Source organism: Ascaphus truei, chromosome 2 (genome assembly GCF_040206685.1).
Source record: "Ascaphus truei isolate aAscTru1 chromosome 2, aAscTru1.hap1, whole genome shotgun sequence".
NCBI lineage: Eukaryota > Metazoa > Chordata > Amphibia > Anura > Ascaphidae > Ascaphus > Ascaphus truei.
The window spans coordinates 485,942,858-485,962,925 of NC_134484.1; the positions used below are offsets into that span (position 1 = coordinate 485,942,858).

Below are 20,068 nucleotides of genomic sequence, written 5' to 3' on the forward strand. Positions count from 1 at the left end.
TCAACCCTACAGTTTTTAGGAGTTCTTCTTCTGATTACACCTGGAATGTCACCGGATTGCTGGAGAATTGCTATCTGATACTTCTCCATTCCCCAACCCTAAGTAAGTGTTACCTTCTTGTCTGTTAATTGTACTATATTGCTGTGTTCACCTTTTTTAAGGAATAAATCTATTTTATTATATCTAAGCCTGGTTCAGTTCAACCCAGATATTTGGTGTTCATTATATCTTGTCATAAGCTACCGTGACAGTACATCGTTCCAAAAACTCATTATGTCTTGCGCCAACTCATCCTTTTTGGAGGGTTTCACGACTTTTCGGGTATGGCCCTTCAGCTGATGCCAGACCATTTCGATCGGATTGAAGTCTGGCGATCTGTCATTGGAGGGGGAAAAAAAGGACAATTCGTTTAAGAGATACAGTACACAGTAAAAACAGTGGGAAAAAATGAGACACGGTTACCGCACTTACTCCGCTGGCGTCTTCACCCAGTTGATACCGCGCTCGAATATGCGCTGTTGATGCGGTGTGCTTCGGATCGTTGTCTTGGTAGAACGGTGACCTTCTGGGAACTCACGTGTGATGTATTCCACAATCTCGGGCACAATTTGCTCTTGGAAAAAACGCTTTATTCATGATTCCTATAACAAGATAAGAAAAGTGCCCAAAAAACTAGTACAGTACAGTGCTTAAGGCAAAATTATATTTTATATATTTTTCCTTCAAAGATGACAATGCATCCTGGTCCACACCTAGAGATGGCACCCCACACATGCATCTTCACTGGGTGTTTTGGACGCGGCTTCATAGATATGCGACCTTTTTTGTGGAATGCTAAGGTGGCAAATATCTTCAGCGATACAGTAGACTCGTCAGTGAAGATGCAATCCTGGAAAGTTTCTCCACTGTCGATCCATGCCTGCGCCTGGACCACTCTCTTGATCTTGTTAACGTCCCTTATCATAGGGTACGCTCTGTAATGACAAGGAATAATTTTATAGGTACAGTACAGTTTCTTAAACAACGCTTTAACCTCCTGTACTAACCTCACACGTCCATATTTTCATCCAATTCTGCGTCTCATCTTCTTTATGCTGGTCTCGGATACAGTGAGATTGTGATTTTGCAGGAGAGTGTATTTGACCCTTAAGGCAATCTTCTCATCATTCTCTTCACTTATTTTGTCGACCAGAAGAGTTGTCTCCCTACAGTGTACAGAAAAACAACATTTTTTTCCGGTAAGTAAACAATTATAGATGCAGCAATATAAACAATAATAGATATACTGTATTATATACTGTCGTTATATAAATATACCGAAATAACTATAAAATTAGATAGATCTATACTATATAGTTATAGTAATATGCAGCAATATAAACAATAATAGATATACTGTATTATATAGTTATATAAATATACTTACGCGTTAGTTACCGTCAGGGTCCTCGTGCGTTGTTTGGTTTTTCCGTGTGCATGATGGCACACGGTGGTTGATGGTACGAGGCCAGAAGCAGCTACCCAGTGTTGGATATCTGCAATTCGGTGTCCGCTCGTGTACATCTCCTTAATTCTCATGCTGAGATCCTTTGAAATCTTTTTAACAGGCATTGCCGCGAGTAGAAAGAAATACAAGCACAAGAATGTATATTCGAGGTTTAGTCTGTGTATTCAATGTGCAGTGAATCCACAAAATGGATGATGTATTTATACGTTAATGACTCACATTGGAGTATGCCCACTTTCAACACCTGTACCTCGTCGCCATGCATAAAAGGTTACACACTTTGCATAGCCTCCCACTCGATCTGTATCTGAACTTGCCCTTGTCCAGATACTGCATTGTGACATCTGTTTCCATGGATCAACCCCGATTCTACGGACGCAGGAAGCCACTCGCCTCTGCCACTCGAGATAAGCACTATCGCACAGAAAAAGCAAAAGGCTGCAGCCTTTTCCAAGCCAAGGCCAAAGCGACAGGCTAAGGCTAATAAAGAAAAACCTTCTGCTGACCCCAAAGGCTAAGGGTTTTAATACACGTAAGCCATATGTCAAGATGAAATTCGGTGATGTACACTCAACACAAAATAAATGGCAGCCAACCCATCGAACCCACAGGCCACTTCCTCGATTACACTTCGACGTCTCTGCCGCTGCTCTCTCGGAAATCTACAGCCCATCTTCTCCACTACTCGTCCACGACGCTGCCGCCGCTCTCCCGGAAACCCACAGCCCATCTTCTCCGCTACTGTTCGACGCTGCCGCTGATCTCCCGGAAATCCACGGGTCACTTTCTCCATTACGACTCTGCCACTTCTCGCCCGGAAATCCACAGGTCACTTTCTCCATCCTTCAACGACGATGCCGCTTCTCTCCAGGGAACCCCCATCTCATCCTCCATAGCACCCATCCACCCAGATGTCCACAGCACCCCATGCACAAGAATCAGCTCGTTAGACCACATGCTGAATGGGTTAAGTGTCGATATCCCCGGGAACTCTACTATGCTGGTAAAGATAGATCTTGTTTTAGAGACCATGCGGATGGGGAAGGTGGATCAACGGATGGATAAGATGGATCAACGGATGGAGAAGGTGGACTGACATAGCGGGGATACATAATTTGCTCGGTGTTCATGCCCCTGTATCCCCGACGCCGGAGCAGGAGGGTAGCATGGATGTGATGACTTTCGACCACCTTCCAACACCAAGCGCACCCCCTCCACCAGAAGAATTTGTGTACATGTATGCCGTTGACGAGGAGGATAACATGACAACCCCGTCAAGACCACGCCAGGAGACAACACGGCGACCAAGACAGGAGGAAAGCTTCCTCCCAGACAACCTACCCTCGCCCGCTGCCACAAGCACACCCGCTCCTAGAATCCGACCTACATACGCTTGCATCGATACAGTGCCCGACATCATCCTGCGCCAGCTGCCACCGGCACTCAGGGAGAAGTATAGGGTGATGATTGCTGGTTTACCCCAGAAGTATGACATGTTCATTTTTAAGCACCACGTGTCTTACTTGGTGTACTGCGGGTGGGCCAAAAATGTAAACTACGAAGGAAATCGCGAAAAAAGGGCACTTCCTGAAAATTTAAGAAGGACTATTGTGGAGGAATTGCGGCGATATTTCTCAATTTCAGATCCTTTAATGAAAATCGTTCGAGACTCCATTAATGGCATTTTGCGTCATACAAGGCATCGGCCCTGGAAGGACAATCTGGTGGGGATCGAATTTGCGTGACTGTTTTTTATTTTTTGGCTTGTTTTAACTTGTATGAATCAAGAAATGTTTTTACTTACACAAGACCTGCACAACTCCAGTCCTTGAGGGCCGCAAACAGGCCCGGTTTTCAGGATAAAACCGGGCCTGTTTGCGGCCCTCGAGGACTGGAGTTGTGCAGGCCTGACACTGTGCTGTACACCATCCTACTGTAAATATTTTGACTTTCTGTACTTTAATAAAGGAGATGTTGCATGTTTTAACTTTTATTAATAAAGAAATGTTTTTACTTACACAAGACCTGCTGTACACTTTAAATGTTTTTAAATTGTATTTGTAAATAAATGTTTTTGTACTTACTCGACCAATAAAAGAAAATGTTAATTTGTTTTAAATTGTTCCATTGTCTCCTTTTATACTGTAACAAAATAGTGTTTCTAGAACATACAGTACTGTCCAGGCATACTGTACAGTACTGTATACTGTAGGCATGCTCAGTACTGTACATCACGAGTATTAAAACAATACTGTACGGGTATAGAATACACATGTACTGGAATACATGTAGTATAAATGCATACTTTTTATTTTTCGGGTTTATTATACAGTATGTATATGTACTGTATACGGTCTGAAAACAGCATACTGTTTCAGGTTTTCTATGAAGCTCTCAGTTACAGTATTCTATCCTAATCAATAACATCGGTCACTAAACTGTAGACTCCGGTACGTGGTTTTTTAAATTTGATTCCGCAATGTGCAGGCATTGTTACACAAAGCGATATTATCCATCGAAATCCCTCCATTTGCCCTCCATTTGCCGTTTTCCGCATGAGATGACAAAGTTTTCTTTTCTGAGGAAAAACAAAAGTACAAGTTTTACTGTAATGGTCAGTCAGTCCCCTAAGTTCCCACAGTAGTCCCACTGTGGACGGACGTTCACAGAGGTACACAATTAGGAGGCTTTATAACGCGAAATTATAATAGGCTTTATTCTGCCTGTTCCTTTCCATCAGGAAAATTATCCAAACACGGGGGGGGAACAAAGCTTCCATTCACTTGGGAGTAATTCTAGTGAAAACACTATGCAACCAATTCACATCTCCCTAGTCAAGCATTTCTCCCCAGCCCCAAACATAGCATGAAAATAAGCAGATATAAGCAGTCTCTTAATAATGAAAGTCTTATCTGTTTATCAGCTGTAGAGTAAGGCCTCGGTCCTGCTGCGCTCGTTGGCGCGGGCGGCCATGTCGCGAGTTCCCCACCAGCAGGGGAATCCTCGCGAGCCGGTCCCGGTCCCCCCTGGCGGCACAGCTGACTACACGCTGTGGCGCGTCAGCCGCTAGGAGACACAAGAGAATGGTGTTTCCTAGCGTTGACGCGTCACGTGGTGTGGCTGTGAGCCAATGGGGAGGGGAGGCTTCGGGAGGAGGAGAGGCTTCGGGGAGTGGGGAAGAGTGTGGAGTGAAAGCAGGTGAGTGCCTGTCTGTGTGTGTATGTGTGTGCCCGAGTGCCTGCCTCTGTCTGTGTGTGTGTGTGTGTGTGTGTGAGTGCGTGAGTGCCTGCCTGTGTGTGCGCGCGTGTGTGTGTGTGTGCCCGAGTGCGTGAGTGCCTGCCTCTGTCTGTCTGTCTGTCTGTCTGTCTGTCTGTCTGTGTGTGTGTGTGTGTGTGTGTGTGTGTGTGTGTGTGTGTGTGTGTGTGTGTGTGAGTGCCTGTGTGTGTGTATGTGTGTATGTGTGTATGTATGAGTGCGTGAGTGCCTGCGTGTGTGTATGTGTGTATGTATGAGTGCCTGCGTGTGTGTGTGTGGTTTTAAACTTACCTTCAGCAGCTCCAGCTCCAGCCCGAGTCCGTGGAGGGAGGGGGGGGGGGGGGAGAGTAGCGGGTCCCTCCGCTCAAGCCACGCCCCCCCTCCCTGTCAAGCCTCCCACTCCCGCCCACCTCCCGCTCCGGCTCCCGCTCCCTACAGACCGCATATCGTGGTCTGTGTATCTCAGCGCACCGCCTGTCTGCAGTGCGGGTGCGCTGACTCTGGGAGCGGGGCCTAAGCTTCTCTGCTCTCCTGGAACCGCACTGAGCGTGCACAGAAAATCAGCATCCTGGTTTAGAAGTCTTATTTGGGCCTTGTGTCTTGAAAGCAGCTCTGCTAACTTTGGCAGAGCTCAAAACAAGTGTGTCTCCAAGTTCAGCTCAGGTGTCAGCTAAAGAGTTCTCACTTCCTGTTTGAACAGACAGGCTTTTGTAAGCCATCTCAATCAGGCAGGTGGTGTTTAGTAATTAACTACCAGAACTTAACCACCACACTGCTAGATTAAAGGCACATTACTGAACAGGGATAAGTCCCCTGTTACACCCACCAATAACTTTTTCGAGGGGCGTCTCCTGTTCACATGCACATGTGCCTACTGTTGATGTGATGACACGCATATGCGTTTCAAGAAGGTTCCAATGCGCATGCGCCTAGCTTTCCACCAATTGTTCAGTATCTACTGTAGAAGCTGCTCAGCCAATGATATTGCTTACAGGTGAATCGCTTGACTGTGCATTGATATTGATATTTCAAAAACAGAATAAAATACGGCAACATTACTCACCATAGACTTTGCCAATCAGCTGGCGCCGAGCCACTGCCAGTCCCATATTCTCGATCATACACGTAGTTAACAGGTGACAGCGGGACTACTCCACCTGTAGTTGACAGCTGATGGGGCTGGAAATAGCTTAGGTACTGGCAAGCTTGCTGGAATCTGTACGTGAAATCCGGCTCAGGCTGCAAGTATCTGGGCGGGGACAGAGAGCAAGGGTTGCCGGTCACCAGGTTTTCACTGACGGTCGGACCGTTATTGGATGCTGGCGCATTGCTTGCCAGCGACTGAAGTTTCTTAGTTGGTTTTAACATGACCTTTCGCCTTTTGAAGTCGCCTTTTGCGTGTACTGACTGATCCGTGTGGTTGATTTGAAGTGCTCGTGTGTGCAGTTAGAACCAGAAGGAAAAGGGAAGTACTGAGTAGACTAGCAGGGGTGGCTGTTTTTGGGGAGTGTGCAGTGGGTTAATTTATTTTTAATGTGTGCTGTAATTTGAAGTGTAACTTTTTTTTCCCCCTTTTTCCTGCCTGAGGCAGAGTGGGTGGGTTGGTTAATTGGCTAGCCTAACACACCTGCAGTGGGTGGGGTTAGTTAATTGATAAACTAACACACCTGGTGGCTGTCCCTATTTAAACAGAGGCTTCTAACGAATCCTGAGCTTGCGTGTACTGACTGATCCGTGTGGTTGATTTAAAGTGTGTGCAGTTAGAACCAGAAGCAGTTTGAACAAGGAAGCGGTTAAACAAGGTATAGTTTATTGAAGTACAGTTTATTGTTAGTACTTATAAACTTCATAGTTGCTAGAATGAGCAGGATTGAAAATGCCACTCAATGCACATCTTGCCACATGTATGTGAACTTTTAGCAGCTGTTCCAAGGAGCATACCGGTGTGAAAAGTGTGAGCGGGTGGTCTCTTTAGAGTCCGAGAGTGCTGATCTGAAGAGGCAACTTGCAATATTGAGGAACATTGGCAATCTTGAAAGGGAATTAGAGCTCACTGAGCAGGCCCTTGCTTCGACTAGTGGTGCAGATGGTGGCGCTGTTAGTGAGGAGCAGGTAGGTAGCTTGGTTGCTGTTAGTGAGGAGCAGGTAGGTAGCTGGGTGACAGTTAGAAGGGGAAGCAGGGACAATAGGGAGAGGCAGGTCGTTTCTGAGCTGACACATCCCAATAAATTTGCCGTGTTGAGTGAAGATATTGGGAATGTCGGGGCAGAAATGGCAAGGCTGGGGGAGACTAATTCCTCTAGCAGCCAGGGGAATAGTTCCTCCAGCACAGTGGTGACTGGTGTTGCCGTGACCGCATGAACCGAACAGTTTGTTGTCTCCCGGGGGCTCGGGTTCGGCACATTGCATATCGGGTAGACTGATTGTTGGGGGAAGGGGGGCTGGGATTGACCCGGCGGTCTTGGTACACGTTGGCACTAATGTTAGGGAAAGATGGAGGGTCCAAAAAAATGATTACAGGGATCTAGGCCAAAAGCTTAAGGCAAGGACCTCCAAGTAGTATTTTCTGAAATACTACCAGTGCCATGCGCTACCGCAGGGAGACAGTCAGAGATCAGGGAGGTTAATGCATGGCTAAGAATGTAGTGCAGGAAGGAGGGGTTTGGGTTTTTAGAGCAATGGGACTCCTTTTCTGAGAAGTGCCATCTATATTCTAGGGACGGATTGCACCTCAATGAAGAGGGATCTTCTGTGCCAAGGGGGAGAATGCTAAGAAGGTTGGAGGAGATTTTAAACTAGGATGGAGGGGGGAGGGGAATGAAACGGATAATGAACTAAATGGAATAGAGGAGGATACATGGTGGTATGGAGGTAGAATGGGGGCAAGTGCGAGTTTGACAAGCAGTGAGACACCCATAGTAAATACAGATAACACTAGAAAACTTCTAAAGACTAAACCAAGTTGGCGCAGAAAGGAAGGAGCAGATAAGATAATAGTACAGGCTCAAAAAAAACTTAAATGCATGCTTGCCAATGCAAGAAGCCTGACAGATAAAATGGTGGGGCTTGAATTAATAGCTGCAAGGGAGCAGTATGATATCATGGGCATTACTGAAACATGGTGGGATGACACTCATGACTGGACAGTTAATTTAGGTTAGTCCATTTTTCGGAAGGATCGAACAAATAGAAGGGGAGGTGGAGTATATTTATATGTTAAACCGGATCTAAGACCTATTATAAGGGATGATGTTTATGAAGGGAATGATGAAAATGTAGTGACTTTGTGGATAGAAATTAGCAGTGGAGGTAAAAGTATTAAGAAAATGTTTGTGGGAATATGCTATAAACCACCAAATATCTATGAGATTGAGGAAGCTAAAATACGTTTGCAAATGGAAAAAGCATCAAAACTGGGCCATGTTTGCATAATGGGGGATTTTAATTATTTACGTTACAGATTAGCGTTACAACAAAAGGAAACAGGTTTTTGGGGGTGCTTAAAGACAATTATATGACCCAAATTATTGAGGAACCAACCAGGAGAGGGGCAATACTGGATTTGGTAATATCAAACAATGTCGAAGTAATAACAAATATTCAAGTCCTGGAACATTTGGGTAACAGTGATCATAACATGGTCTTATTTGAAATAAATTATCAAAAAATAGATTTCTTGGGTTCAACAAAGACCTTGAACTTTAGAAAGGCAGATTTTAATAAACCGAGGTCTAATCTAGTAGTAATACAATGGGATGATGTTTTTGCAGGGAAAATGTAGAAGATAAATGGGCAGTCTTTAAAACATTGTTAGAAAAGTACACTTATCAGTGTATACCCTTGGGTAATAAGTATAAAAGAAATAAGTCAAAACCAATGTGGCTAAATAAACAGGTAGGGGAGGAAATGGACAAGAAGAGGAAGGCGTTTAGATTCTTTAAGTCAGAAGGGACGGAGACATCGTATCAGAATTATAAGGAATGTAACAAAAATTGCAAAAGGGCAATCAAATTAGCAAAAATGGATAATGAAAAAAGGATTGCAATAGAAAGTAAGGTCAACCATAAAAAGTTCTTTAAGTACCTTAATAACAAAAAAATGAGAAGAAAATATAGGACCCTTTCAGTGTGAGCTGGGTAGGCAGATTATTGGAGATAAGGAAAAAGCTGAGGTATTAAACAAATTCTTTGCCTCTGTGTTTACCAGGGAAGAATCAAGTTCAATAGTAGTGTCGCAGGAGGAAGCCACAACCTCCATATTAATGAACAATTGGTTAACTGAGGAAGAAGTTCATAAGCAACTTGAAAAAAATTGAAGTAAATAAGGCACCTGGCCCCGATGGCATACACCCAAGAGTTCTCAAGGAGTTAAGCTCAGTAATAGCCAAACCATTACATTTAATATTCAAGGACTGCATTTCCACAGGCTCAGTACCACAAGATTGGCGTAAAGCAGATGTGGTGCCTATATTTAAAAAGGGAGCTAGATCACAACCGGGAAATTACAGACCTGTAAGCCTGACTTCAATAGTAGGGAAACTACTTGAAGGTTTAATATGGGATAAAATTCAGGAATACCTAATGGAAAACAAAATTATTAGTAATAGTCAGCATGGATTTATGAAGGATAGATCTTGCCAAACTAACCTTATTTGTTTCTTTGAGGAGGTAAATAGGAATTTAGACCAGGGTAATGCAGTTGATGTGGTCTACTTAGATTTTGCAAAGGCTTTTGATACGGTTTCACACAAGAGGTTGGTGTACAAAATAATGAAAATTGGACTCCGTAATAATATATGCACCTGGATTGAAAACTGGTTAAAGGACAGACAACAGAGGATTGTCATAAATGGAACTTTTACAGGTTGGGCTAAAGTCGTGAGTGGAGTACCTCAGGGATCGGTACTGGGACCCCTGCTTTTTGACTTGTTTATTAATGACCTTGAGGTTGGGATCGAGAGCAAAGTCTCCATCTTTGCTGATGATACTAAATTGTGTAAGGTAATAGAATCAGAGCAGGATGTAATTTCTCTTCAGAAGGACTTGGAGAGACTGGAAACGTGGGCAGGTAAATGGCAAAGAGGTTTAATACAGATAAATGTAAGGTTATGCATTTGGGATGCAAGAATAAAAAGGCGACACAGATTAAATGGAGATATATTGGGGGAATCCTTGATGGAGAAGAATTTAGGAGTGCTTGTAGGCTGCAGGCTTGGCAATAGTGCCCAATGTCATGCAGTAGCTGCAAAGGCAAACAAGATCTTATCTTGCATCAAACGGGCAATGGATGGAAGGGAAGTAAACATAATTATGCCCCTTTACAAAGCACTAGTAAGACCACACCTTGAATATGGAGTACAATTTTGGGCACCAATCCTAAGAAAAGACATTATGGAACTAGAGAGAGTGCAGAGAAGAGCCACCAAATTAATAAAGGGGATGGACAATCTAACTTATGAGGAGAGGCTTGCTAAATTAGATTTATTTACATTAGAAAAGAGGAGTCTGAGGGGAAATGATAACTATATACAAATATATTCGGGACAATACAAGGAGCTTTCAAAAGAACTATTCATCCCACGGGCAGTACTAAGGACTCGGGCCATCCCTTAAGGTTGGAGGAAAGGAAATTTCACCAGCAACAAAGGAAAGGGTTCTTTACAGTAAGGGCAGTTAAAATGTGGAATTCATTACCCATGGAGACTGATGGCAGATACAATAGATTTGTTCAAAAAAAGGTTGGACATCTTTTTAGATGGGAAAGGTATATAGGGATATACCAAATAAGTAAACATTGGAAGAATGTTGACCCAGGGATTAATCCGATTGCCAATTCTTGGAGTCAGGAAGGAATTAATTTTTCCCCTTAATGGGGTTTTTTTTGTTTGCCTTCCTCTGGATCAATAAGCAAGTATAGATATAGAATAAAGTATCTGTTGTCTAAATTTAGCATAGGTTGAACTTGATGGACCAATGTCTTTTTTCAACCTCATCTACTATGTAACTATGTTACTATGATCATAGATACGGGAAAAATCCGGTGATACACACCAATACCCTCCAATAACACCGGGATCAATATGAAAAAAACACGGATCGGTACATAACTTTTTCCTTATTGCACGCTTCCACACATGATCATCTGGTGAAAATTTGTAAAAGTCATAGTTTTCGATAAAATACTGATAAATTTGACCAACTGTTGCCATCTTATCTGTTGCATTAATCGCGGCCCATCTATATATAATATTGATTCTTGTGAGTCTGGTGCTAGATGCAGTGAATCTAATTGGTCCTCAGCCTCTAGCCTATGAGATTGTGGGCTCTATGACGTCACCCAACTGCCACTCTCTTCCCCCTTGGCCTCACCCAACTGACTCACACACTCACTCACACACTATCACTCACTCACTCTGTCACTCACTCTGTCACTCACTCTGTCACTCACTCTGTCACTCACTCTGTCACTCACTCTGTCACTCACTCTGTCACTCACTCTGTCACTCACTCTCTGTCCTCTGCCCCCCTCGATCAACCCCCCATCACACTCACCCTCACGTGCGCCGCCCTGTACCGGCTCCCGGACGGAGGGGAAGCGCGGCGCAGCCCTCCTGCCCCAGCTGCCAACTTCAGGCTCCTCCCCCCGCCTGTTCGGATCACCGGACGTTCCACTCTCCCTACCCCCCTCCTCCTGTCCACTGTGTGTGTGTGTGTGTGTGTGTGTGTGTGTGTGTGTGTGTGTGTGTGTGTGTGTGTGTGTGTGTGTGTGTGTGTGTGTGTGTGTGTGTGTGTGGACACTGTGTGTGTGTGTACACTGTGTGTGTGTGTGTGTGTGTGTGTGTGTGTGTGTGTGTGTGTGTGTGTGTGTGTGTGTGTGGACACTGTGTGTGGACACTGTGTGTGGACACTGTGTGTGTGTGTGTGTGACACTGTGTGACACTGTGTGTGACACTGTGTGTGACACTGTGTGTGTGTGTGTGTGTGTGTGTGTGTGTGACACTGTGTGTGTGTGTGTGTGTGACACTGTGTGTGTGTGTGTGTGACACTGTGTGTGTGTGACACTGTGTGTGTGTGTGTGTGACACTGTGTGTGTGTGTGTGACAGTGTGTGTGTGTGTGTGTGTGTGTGTGTGTGTGTGTGTGTGTGTGTGTGTGTGTGTGTGTGTGTGTGTGTGTGTGTGTGACACTGTGTGTGTGTGTGTGTGTGTGTGTGTGTGTGACACTGTGTGTGTGTGTGTGTGTGTGACACTGTGTGTGTGTGTGTGACACTGTGTGTGTGTGACACTGTGTGTGTGTGTGTGTGTGTAACACTGTGTGTGTGTGTGTGTGTGTGTGTGTGTGTGTGTGTGTGTGTGTGTGTGTGTGTGTGTGTGTGTGTGTGTGTGTGTGTGTGTGTGACACTGTGTGTGTGACACTGTGTGTGTGACACTGTGTGTGTGTGTGTGTGTGACACTGTGTGTGTGTGTGTGTGACACTGTGTGTGTGTGTGGACACTGTGTGTGGACACTGTGTGTGTGTGTGTGTGACACTGTGTGACACTGTGTGTGACACTGTGTGTGACACTGTGTGTGACACTGTGTGTGTGTGTGTGTGTGTGTGTGTGTGTGTGTGTGTGTGTGTGTGTGACACTGTGTGTGTGTGACACTGTGTGTGTGTGTGTGTGTGTGTGTGTGTGTGTGTGTGTGTGTGTGTGTGTGTGTGTGTGACACTGTGTGTGTGACACTGTGTGTGTGACACTGTGTGTGTGTGTGTGTGACACTGTGTGTGTGACACTGTGTGTGTGTGTGTGTGACACTGTGTGTGTGTGGACACTGTGTGTGTGTGTGTGTGTGTGACACTGTGTGACACTGTGTGTGACACTGTGTGACACTGTGTGTGACACTGTGTGTGACACTGTGTGTGTGTGTGTGTGTGTGTGTGTGTGTGTGTGACACTGTGTGTGTGTGACACTGTGTGTGTGTGACACTGTGTGTGTGTGTGTGTGTGTGTGACACTGTGTGTGTGTGTGTGTGTGTGACACTGTGTGTGTGTGTGTGACACTGTGTGTGTGTGTGTGACACTGTGTGTGTGTGTGACACTGTGTGTGACACTGTGTGTGTGTGACACTGTGTGTGTTTGTGTGTGACACTGTGTGTGTGTGTAACACTGTGTGTGTGTGTGTGTGTGTGTGTGTGACACTGTGTGTGTGACACTGTGTGTGTGACACTGTGTGTGTGACACTGTGTGTGTGACACTGTGTGTGTGTGTGTGTGGACACTGTGTGTGGACACTGTGTGTGGACACTGTGTGTGTGTGTGTGTGACACTGTGTGACACTGTGTGTGACACTGTGTGTGACACTGTGTGTGACACTGTGTGTGTGTGTGTGTGTGTGTGTGTGTGTGTGTGTGTGACACTGTGTGTGTGTGACACTGTGTGTGTGTGACACTGTGTGTGTGTGTGTGTGTGTGTGTGTGTGTGTGTGTGTGTGTGTGTGTGTGTGTGACACTGTGTGTGACACTGTGTGTGTGTGTGTGTGTGACACTGTGTGTGTGTGTGTGTGTGTGTGTGTGTGTGTGTGTGTGTGTGTGTGTGTGTGTGTGTGTGTGTGTGTGTGTGTGTGTGTGTGTGTGTGTGTGTGTGACACTGTGTGTGTGTGTGTGTGTGTGTGTGTGACACTGTGTGTGTGTGTGTGTGTGTGTGTGTGTGTGTGTGACACTGTGTGTGACACTGTGTGTGTTTGTGTGTGACACTGTGTGTGTGTGTAACACTGTGTGTGTGTGTGTGTGTGTGTGTGTGTGTGTGTGTGTGTGTGTGTGTGTGACACTGTGTGTGTGACACTGTGTGTGTGACACTGTGTGTGTGACACTGTGTGTGTGTGTGTGTGACACTGTGTGTGTGTGTGTGTGTGACACTGTGTGTGTGTGTGTGTGTGACACTGTAGGGTGGGGACCGGAGCTGCGCATGGGGGGGGGGGGGGAGGAGCGTAGAGAGAAGGGGGAGCGGAGAAACAGACAGGGGGAGTGGAGAGGAGGGAGCCGGAAATTTTAAGCCCGGGCAACGCCGGGTGCCTGTCCGGTCCGGTCCACTGCCCCCCCCTCCTGTCCCCTGTCCCCCCCCCTCATGTCCACTTTCCCACCCCCTCCTGTCCACTGTCCCCCCCTCCTGTCCACTGTCCCCCCCCCTCCTATCCACTGTCCCCCCCCTCCTGTCCACTGTCCCCCCCTCCTGTCCACTGTCCCCCCCTCCTGTCCACTGTCCCCCCCTCTCCTGTCCACTGTCCCCCCCTCTCCTGTCCACTGTCCCCCCCTCTCCTGTCCACTGTCCCCCCCTCTCCTGTCCACTGTCCCCCCCTCTCCTGTCCACTGTCCCCCCCTCTCCTGTCCACTGTCCCCCCCTCTCCTGTCCACTGTCCCCCCCTCTCCTGTCCACTGTCCCCCCCCCTCCCTGTCCACTGTCCCCCCCCCCCCCCCCACCTAGCGGGAAATTTAACTCCCGGGCAACGCCGGGTCTCTCAGCTAGTGTACATATAAATAAAGACATACAAAACAATAACAGTGTTCAGTTTAACCCCCTCCCCATATAACAGGGTTCAGTTTAACCCCCTCCCATATAGCAGGGTTCATTGTAACCCCTCTCCCAAATATAAAAGGGTTCTGTGTAACTCCCCTCTACCCCCCATATAACAGAGCCCAGTGTAACCCCATCCCCATATAACGGTGCTCCGTTTAACCCCCTCCCCATATAAGTGTTCAGTTTAACCCCATCCCCATATAATGGTGCTCCGTTTACCCCTTCCCCATATAACAGTGTTCAGTTTAACCCCGTCCCCATATAACTACGTTCAGTTTAATCCCCTCCCCATATAGCAGTGTTCTGTTTAATCCCCTCCCCATATAACAGTGTCCAATTTAACCTCGTCCCCATATAACAGTGTTCAGTTTAACCCCGTCCCCATATAACAGTGTTCAGTTTAACCCCGTCCCCATATAACAGTGTTCAGTTTAACCTCGTCCCCATATAACAGTGTTCAGTTTAACCCCGTCCCCATATAACAGTGTTCAGTTTAACCCCGTCCCCATATAGCAGTGTTCAGTTTAACCCCCTCCCCATATAACTGTGTTTAGTTTAAGCCCGTACCCATATAACTGTGTTCAGTTTAACCCCGTCCCCATATAACTGTGTTCAGTTTAACCCCGTCCCCATATAACTGTGTTCAGTTTAACCCCAACCCCATATAACCGTGTTCGGTTTAACCCCGTCCCCATATAACAGGGTTCAGTGTAACCTTGTATTAAATAAACGTATGTTCTGTTGGGTTTTTGGAACACGGACTGCAGTTGTGCACTCATCTCGGAGTTCTCAGGACGATAGAACACCAGACACTGTGTATGTATTTTTTAATATGAAAAGTCTAAATTGATACATTATTGTAACTTCTTCAGTACCAAGGCCAATTTACAATGGATCACTGTGGTATTTTTTTTAAACACCTGCAAGTCGACACATTACTGAAGCGCATGTGCATTACAATTCATGAATATCTGCCACCTGGCGGATACGCGAAGAATTGCAACCAATTAAATCCGAACCATTATCAATAAACACATCAATAAACACATCAACAGCGGGTGACGCCGGCATGAATGCAGCATGAACGTGGTGAAGTGCGTGGCATTCAGAAAAAATCCCTGAAAAAATTCGGAGATGTTGGAGAATTAAAGGGGCCGTGGCTGTAGGTGCCGCCCTACGCGTTTCGTCTAAGTAGACTTGATCAAGGGGCATAGTATTGAGTATCCTGCCACTTCAGTGGATGATCTGCTACACCATATGAGTTGGTCAATCGGGAATAACCAGAACGCCTGTATTTCTCACAGAAAACTTGAGTAGTACATCTATATATTTTCATCCTATTTTTTGGTATCTCCGAAGTACTACACTATATATTTTTCTTGTTTGTTGTGTTTTTTTTCTATTTTTTTCATATACACCCGGATGAGAGTGCGCCACAGACTCGGTTACTACTACCTCAATAGTGAATCGTGATTGGATTCACCCCACGGCAACACCCATCACAGGACAGTATTTTTATTTATTTGTGTTTATTTATTTATTCTGTATTGTGCACTCTTCTCTTTGAATATACTATAAGTTGCTGTCTGGTTTAGTTGATATTATTAACGCACTAATATGATAGACCAGGAGTTCCTTAACTTTACTTCTCGTGGGCATTTTCAATGTTAACTATTTGGAGGATGTACATGTACACTTGAATAATGAATACAGTACTAAATACAAGTTATATATGTATCAATGATTTCACTAAGACCTGCTACAAATACATTTCAGGCCTCCGGGAACCACCACCAAAGTCATTGGGGGCCACTGGATGTCCATATGCCACAATTTTAAAACCCTGGGTGAAGAGAATATTTTGTTAATTAAGTATTGGGGAAATAGATTCTTCAGTGTTTTGGATTTGTAATTTGCGTTCAGTAATTTGATTTACAGATTGAAAACATTTGTTCTGTCTTTTTTGTTTACTTCTGTTAGAGATTGACCTGAATGAGGAACAGAACTTGAGCTCTGATACATCCAGAAGCTGGCTGACTCCTCGCAGCCCAGAAGTGCCAAAAAGCAATGATTCCTGCCACATTTTAGAAACGTGCAAGGAACCAGTGCCACATGATGGTGAATTTACAGACCTTGTACAGCACACAGCAGAGACGGACTCTAAATATGGGTCCAGCAAAAGGTATGCGAGAGATTTAAGAAGCCGTGGTGTTCAGCCTTTTCTCTGTTGTCAGTGTGGCAAAAGCTTCTCACTGGACAGGGACCTGCTCACACACCTTTGTGTCCCCGTTAGAGAGCAAACCTTTACAGATGGTGGGAGCGGTTTCTCACTGCAGGGGAAACTTCTTCCACACCAGATGATTCAGACAGCAGTGACTCCTTTTACTTGTACAGTGTGTGGGAAACAGTTACGTACCAAGAGCACCCTCCTCAATCACCAGATGATTCATACAGGGGAGAAACCATTCACATGTACAAAGTGTGGGAAACAATTCAGTACCAAGAGGACCCTCCTCAGACACCAGTGGTTTCATACAGGGGAGAAACCATTTACTTGTACAGTGTGTGGGAAACAATTCAATATTAAGATAACCCTCCTAAGACACCAGATGACTCATACAGGAGAGAAACCATTCACATGTACAGAGTGTAGTAAAAGCTTTTCTCGGAAGACAGATCTCCGCAACCATGAGCGGATTCATACAGGGGAGAAACCATTCACATGTGCAGAGTGTGGGAAACAATTCAGTACTAAGAGTAACCGCCTCATTCACCAGCGTGTTCATACAGGGGAGAAACCATTTACATGTACAGACTGTGGGAAACAATTCAGTATTAAGACAACCCTCCTCAGACACCAGATGACTCATACAGGAGAGAAATCATTCACATGTACAGAGTGTAGTAAAAGCTTTTCTAAGAAGGGGGAGCTTCTCGACCATGAGCGGATTCATACAGGTGAGAAACCATTCCCATGTACAGAGTGTGGGAAACAATTCAGTACTAAGAGGTCCCTCCTCATTCACCAGCGTGTTCATACAGGGGAGAAACCATTCACCTGTACAGAGTGTGGGAAACAATTCAGTACTAAGGGGTCCCTCCTCATTCACCAGCGTGTTCATACAGGAGAGAAACCATTCACATGTGCAGAGTGTGGGAAACAATTTAGTAAAAAGAGCCAGCTCCTCAGACACCAGAGGACTCATACAGGAGAAAAACCATTCACATGTGCAGAGTGTAGTAAAAGCTTTTCTCAGAAGACAGATCTCCGCAACCATGAGCGGATTCATACAGGTGAGAAACGATTCACTTGTACAGTGTGTGGGAAACAGTTAAGTACCAAGAGCACCCTCCTCAATCACCAGATGATTCATACAGGGGCGAAACCATTTACTTGTACAGTGTGTGGGAAACAATTCAGTACTAAGAGCCACCTCCTCAGTCACCAGATGACTCATACAGTAGAGAAACCATTCACATGTACAGAGTGTAGTAAAAGCTTTTTTCACAAGACAGATCTCCGCAACCATGAGCGGATTCATACAGGGGAGAAACCCTTCACATGTACAGAGTGTGGGAAAAATTTTAGTATTAAGAGCTACCTCCTCAGACACCAGATGACTCATACAGGAGAAAAACCATTCACATGTTCAGAGTGTGGGAAAAAATTTAGTATGAAGAGCAGCCACCTCAGACACCAGATGATTCATACAGGAGAAAAACCATTCACATGTGCAGAGTGCAGTAAAAGCTTTTCTACAAAGGCGGAGCTCCTCATCCATGAGCGGATTCATACAGGGGAGAAACCATTCACATGTACAGAGTGTGGGAAACAATTTAGGAAAAAGAGCTACCTCCTCACCCACCACAGGATTCATACACGGGAGAAACCATTTCCATGCACATAGTGTGGGGAAAGCTTTTCACAGAGGATCAGCCTCCTACACATGAGGATTCATACATGAGATAAAATGCGATTGTTCAAAGTAGGGTTGGGCAATATACCAGTAGCATAGTAATACTGCAGTAATAAAAATGGACGGTAACGCAATACTTGCCATTACTTCTTACCATGGCATTCCTATCAGCAGCTGCAGAGTGGGGGTGGGTCTGGCAGAGAGGCGTGGGGGTGGGGACTGGCAGAGAGGACTGTGTGTGGGCCTGGTAGAGACAGTGGAGTGGGAGCGAGTCTGGGAGCTCCTTGACTATCACATGCTGCAGCTATGAGGAATCCTCCTGCTGGTAATCTCACCCCTCCATATTAACCACTTCCCCTCTGCCTTGCCTCTTACCCCTTTCCTTCCACCATAACTCAACCCCTTTCTCTCCTCCATATTTCTCTCGGCTCTCACCCGTGCCTCTTGAACCCCTCCTACCACATGCCCATTAACCCACTCCTCCCCATGCACTATTAATGTGTACAGGAGATGGGGAGTCGAGGGGGTAATAGTACATTTTCTTACCGTGCACCCCAAAACTGGAACAACCTACCGGAGACTCTCGCATCCACCACCAGTTTAAGTTCTTTCAAAACTATGGCTGTCTCACATTTTAATCTGGTTTGAAACTGTTACATACGCCTATAATATATATTATCTCTAACTGTGCATGCAATGTCTTGTATATAATGTATACCCTGTTCACTTATGTAACTGTATTTGTAACCATGTATTATTTGCCATCTTAACTCTATGCCCAAGACATACATGAAAACGAGAGGTAACTCTCAATGTATTACTTCCTGGTAAAATATTTTATAAATAAATAAAAATAAAATGGTGAAGAAAGGGTATAGTTAGTGTCAAATTTTCATTGAAACCTTTTTTATTCTTGAAATTAAAATATACTCAAATGTATTTGCTTTTTAAATTTTATTAAAAATGAAATGGATTTGTATAAGAAATGTTTCACAATAAATGAACATTTACAGGACACTTACTTTTTTGTTTTCTTTTGGGTGTTAATATTTTTCTGAATTTTGTTATCACGACAAATTACTTAATACTCTTATGGTGGGAAGTTTTTTGTTTTTTGTCTAACCCTAGTTCAGGGTGTTGGAAACAATTCAGTACAGAGTGTGACCTCCTGTCACACCCAACTATTTACAGTGGAGAAACCATTTGCTTTTTCAGTGTGGGAAACAATTCAGTGTTAGGGTCCCCTCTTCAGATACCAACAAATTCATGCAGGGAGAGGCCTTTCACATCGACAGAGTATAGGAAAAACGTTTCTTGGATGAATGACCTCACACACCACATGATTCACATAGGGGAAATAATTTGCTTGTTCAACGTGTGGTAAACCATTTTATACAAAGTGGGACCTCTTGTTACACCAGCAGATTTACACAAGGGAGCAACTTTTTAATTGTACAGAATTTGGGAAACATTTCAGCACTGAGAGGCACCTGAACACACACCACACAATTCATAAAAGGGGATTACATAATAATCAATTCTGTAATAGGAGGACACTCCTCAGGCACCAGAGCATTTACACAGGGGAGAAACCTTTCCCATGTGCAGAGTGTATAAAATGTTTCTCAGTAAGAAAGCCTTGTCACCCAAGTGTTTACACAGGGTAAGTATCTGTCTTTATTTACATAGTGCCATTAATGTACATAGACTTCACAGCACTAATACACGTGACAATCATATAAATAACAAATAATACAAATAAAACATAATTGGAAGAAGTGCTTCAGACATAAAAGTAACATTTAGGAAGGAGTTCATGCTCCAAAGGGCTTACAATCTA

The 20,068-nt window shown here is 44.8% G+C and overlaps 1 protein-coding gene across 1 annotated transcript in view; it reads left to right on the top strand.

Moving 5' to 3' along the window:
- The window catches only part of LOC142488318 (uncharacterized), a 35,296-nt gene extending 16,092 nt beyond the window's left edge, over nucleotides 1–19,204 (top strand). The window contains exon 5 of the mRNA XM_075588684.1: nucleotides 16,292–19,204. Coding sequence (XP_075444799.1) covers nucleotides 16,292–18,219 — 1,928 coding nt within the window. The 3' untranslated portion in view covers nucleotides 18,220–19,204. The remainder of the gene's footprint in view (nucleotides 1–16,291) is intronic.
- Nucleotides 19,205–20,068: the final 864 nt, after the last annotated feature.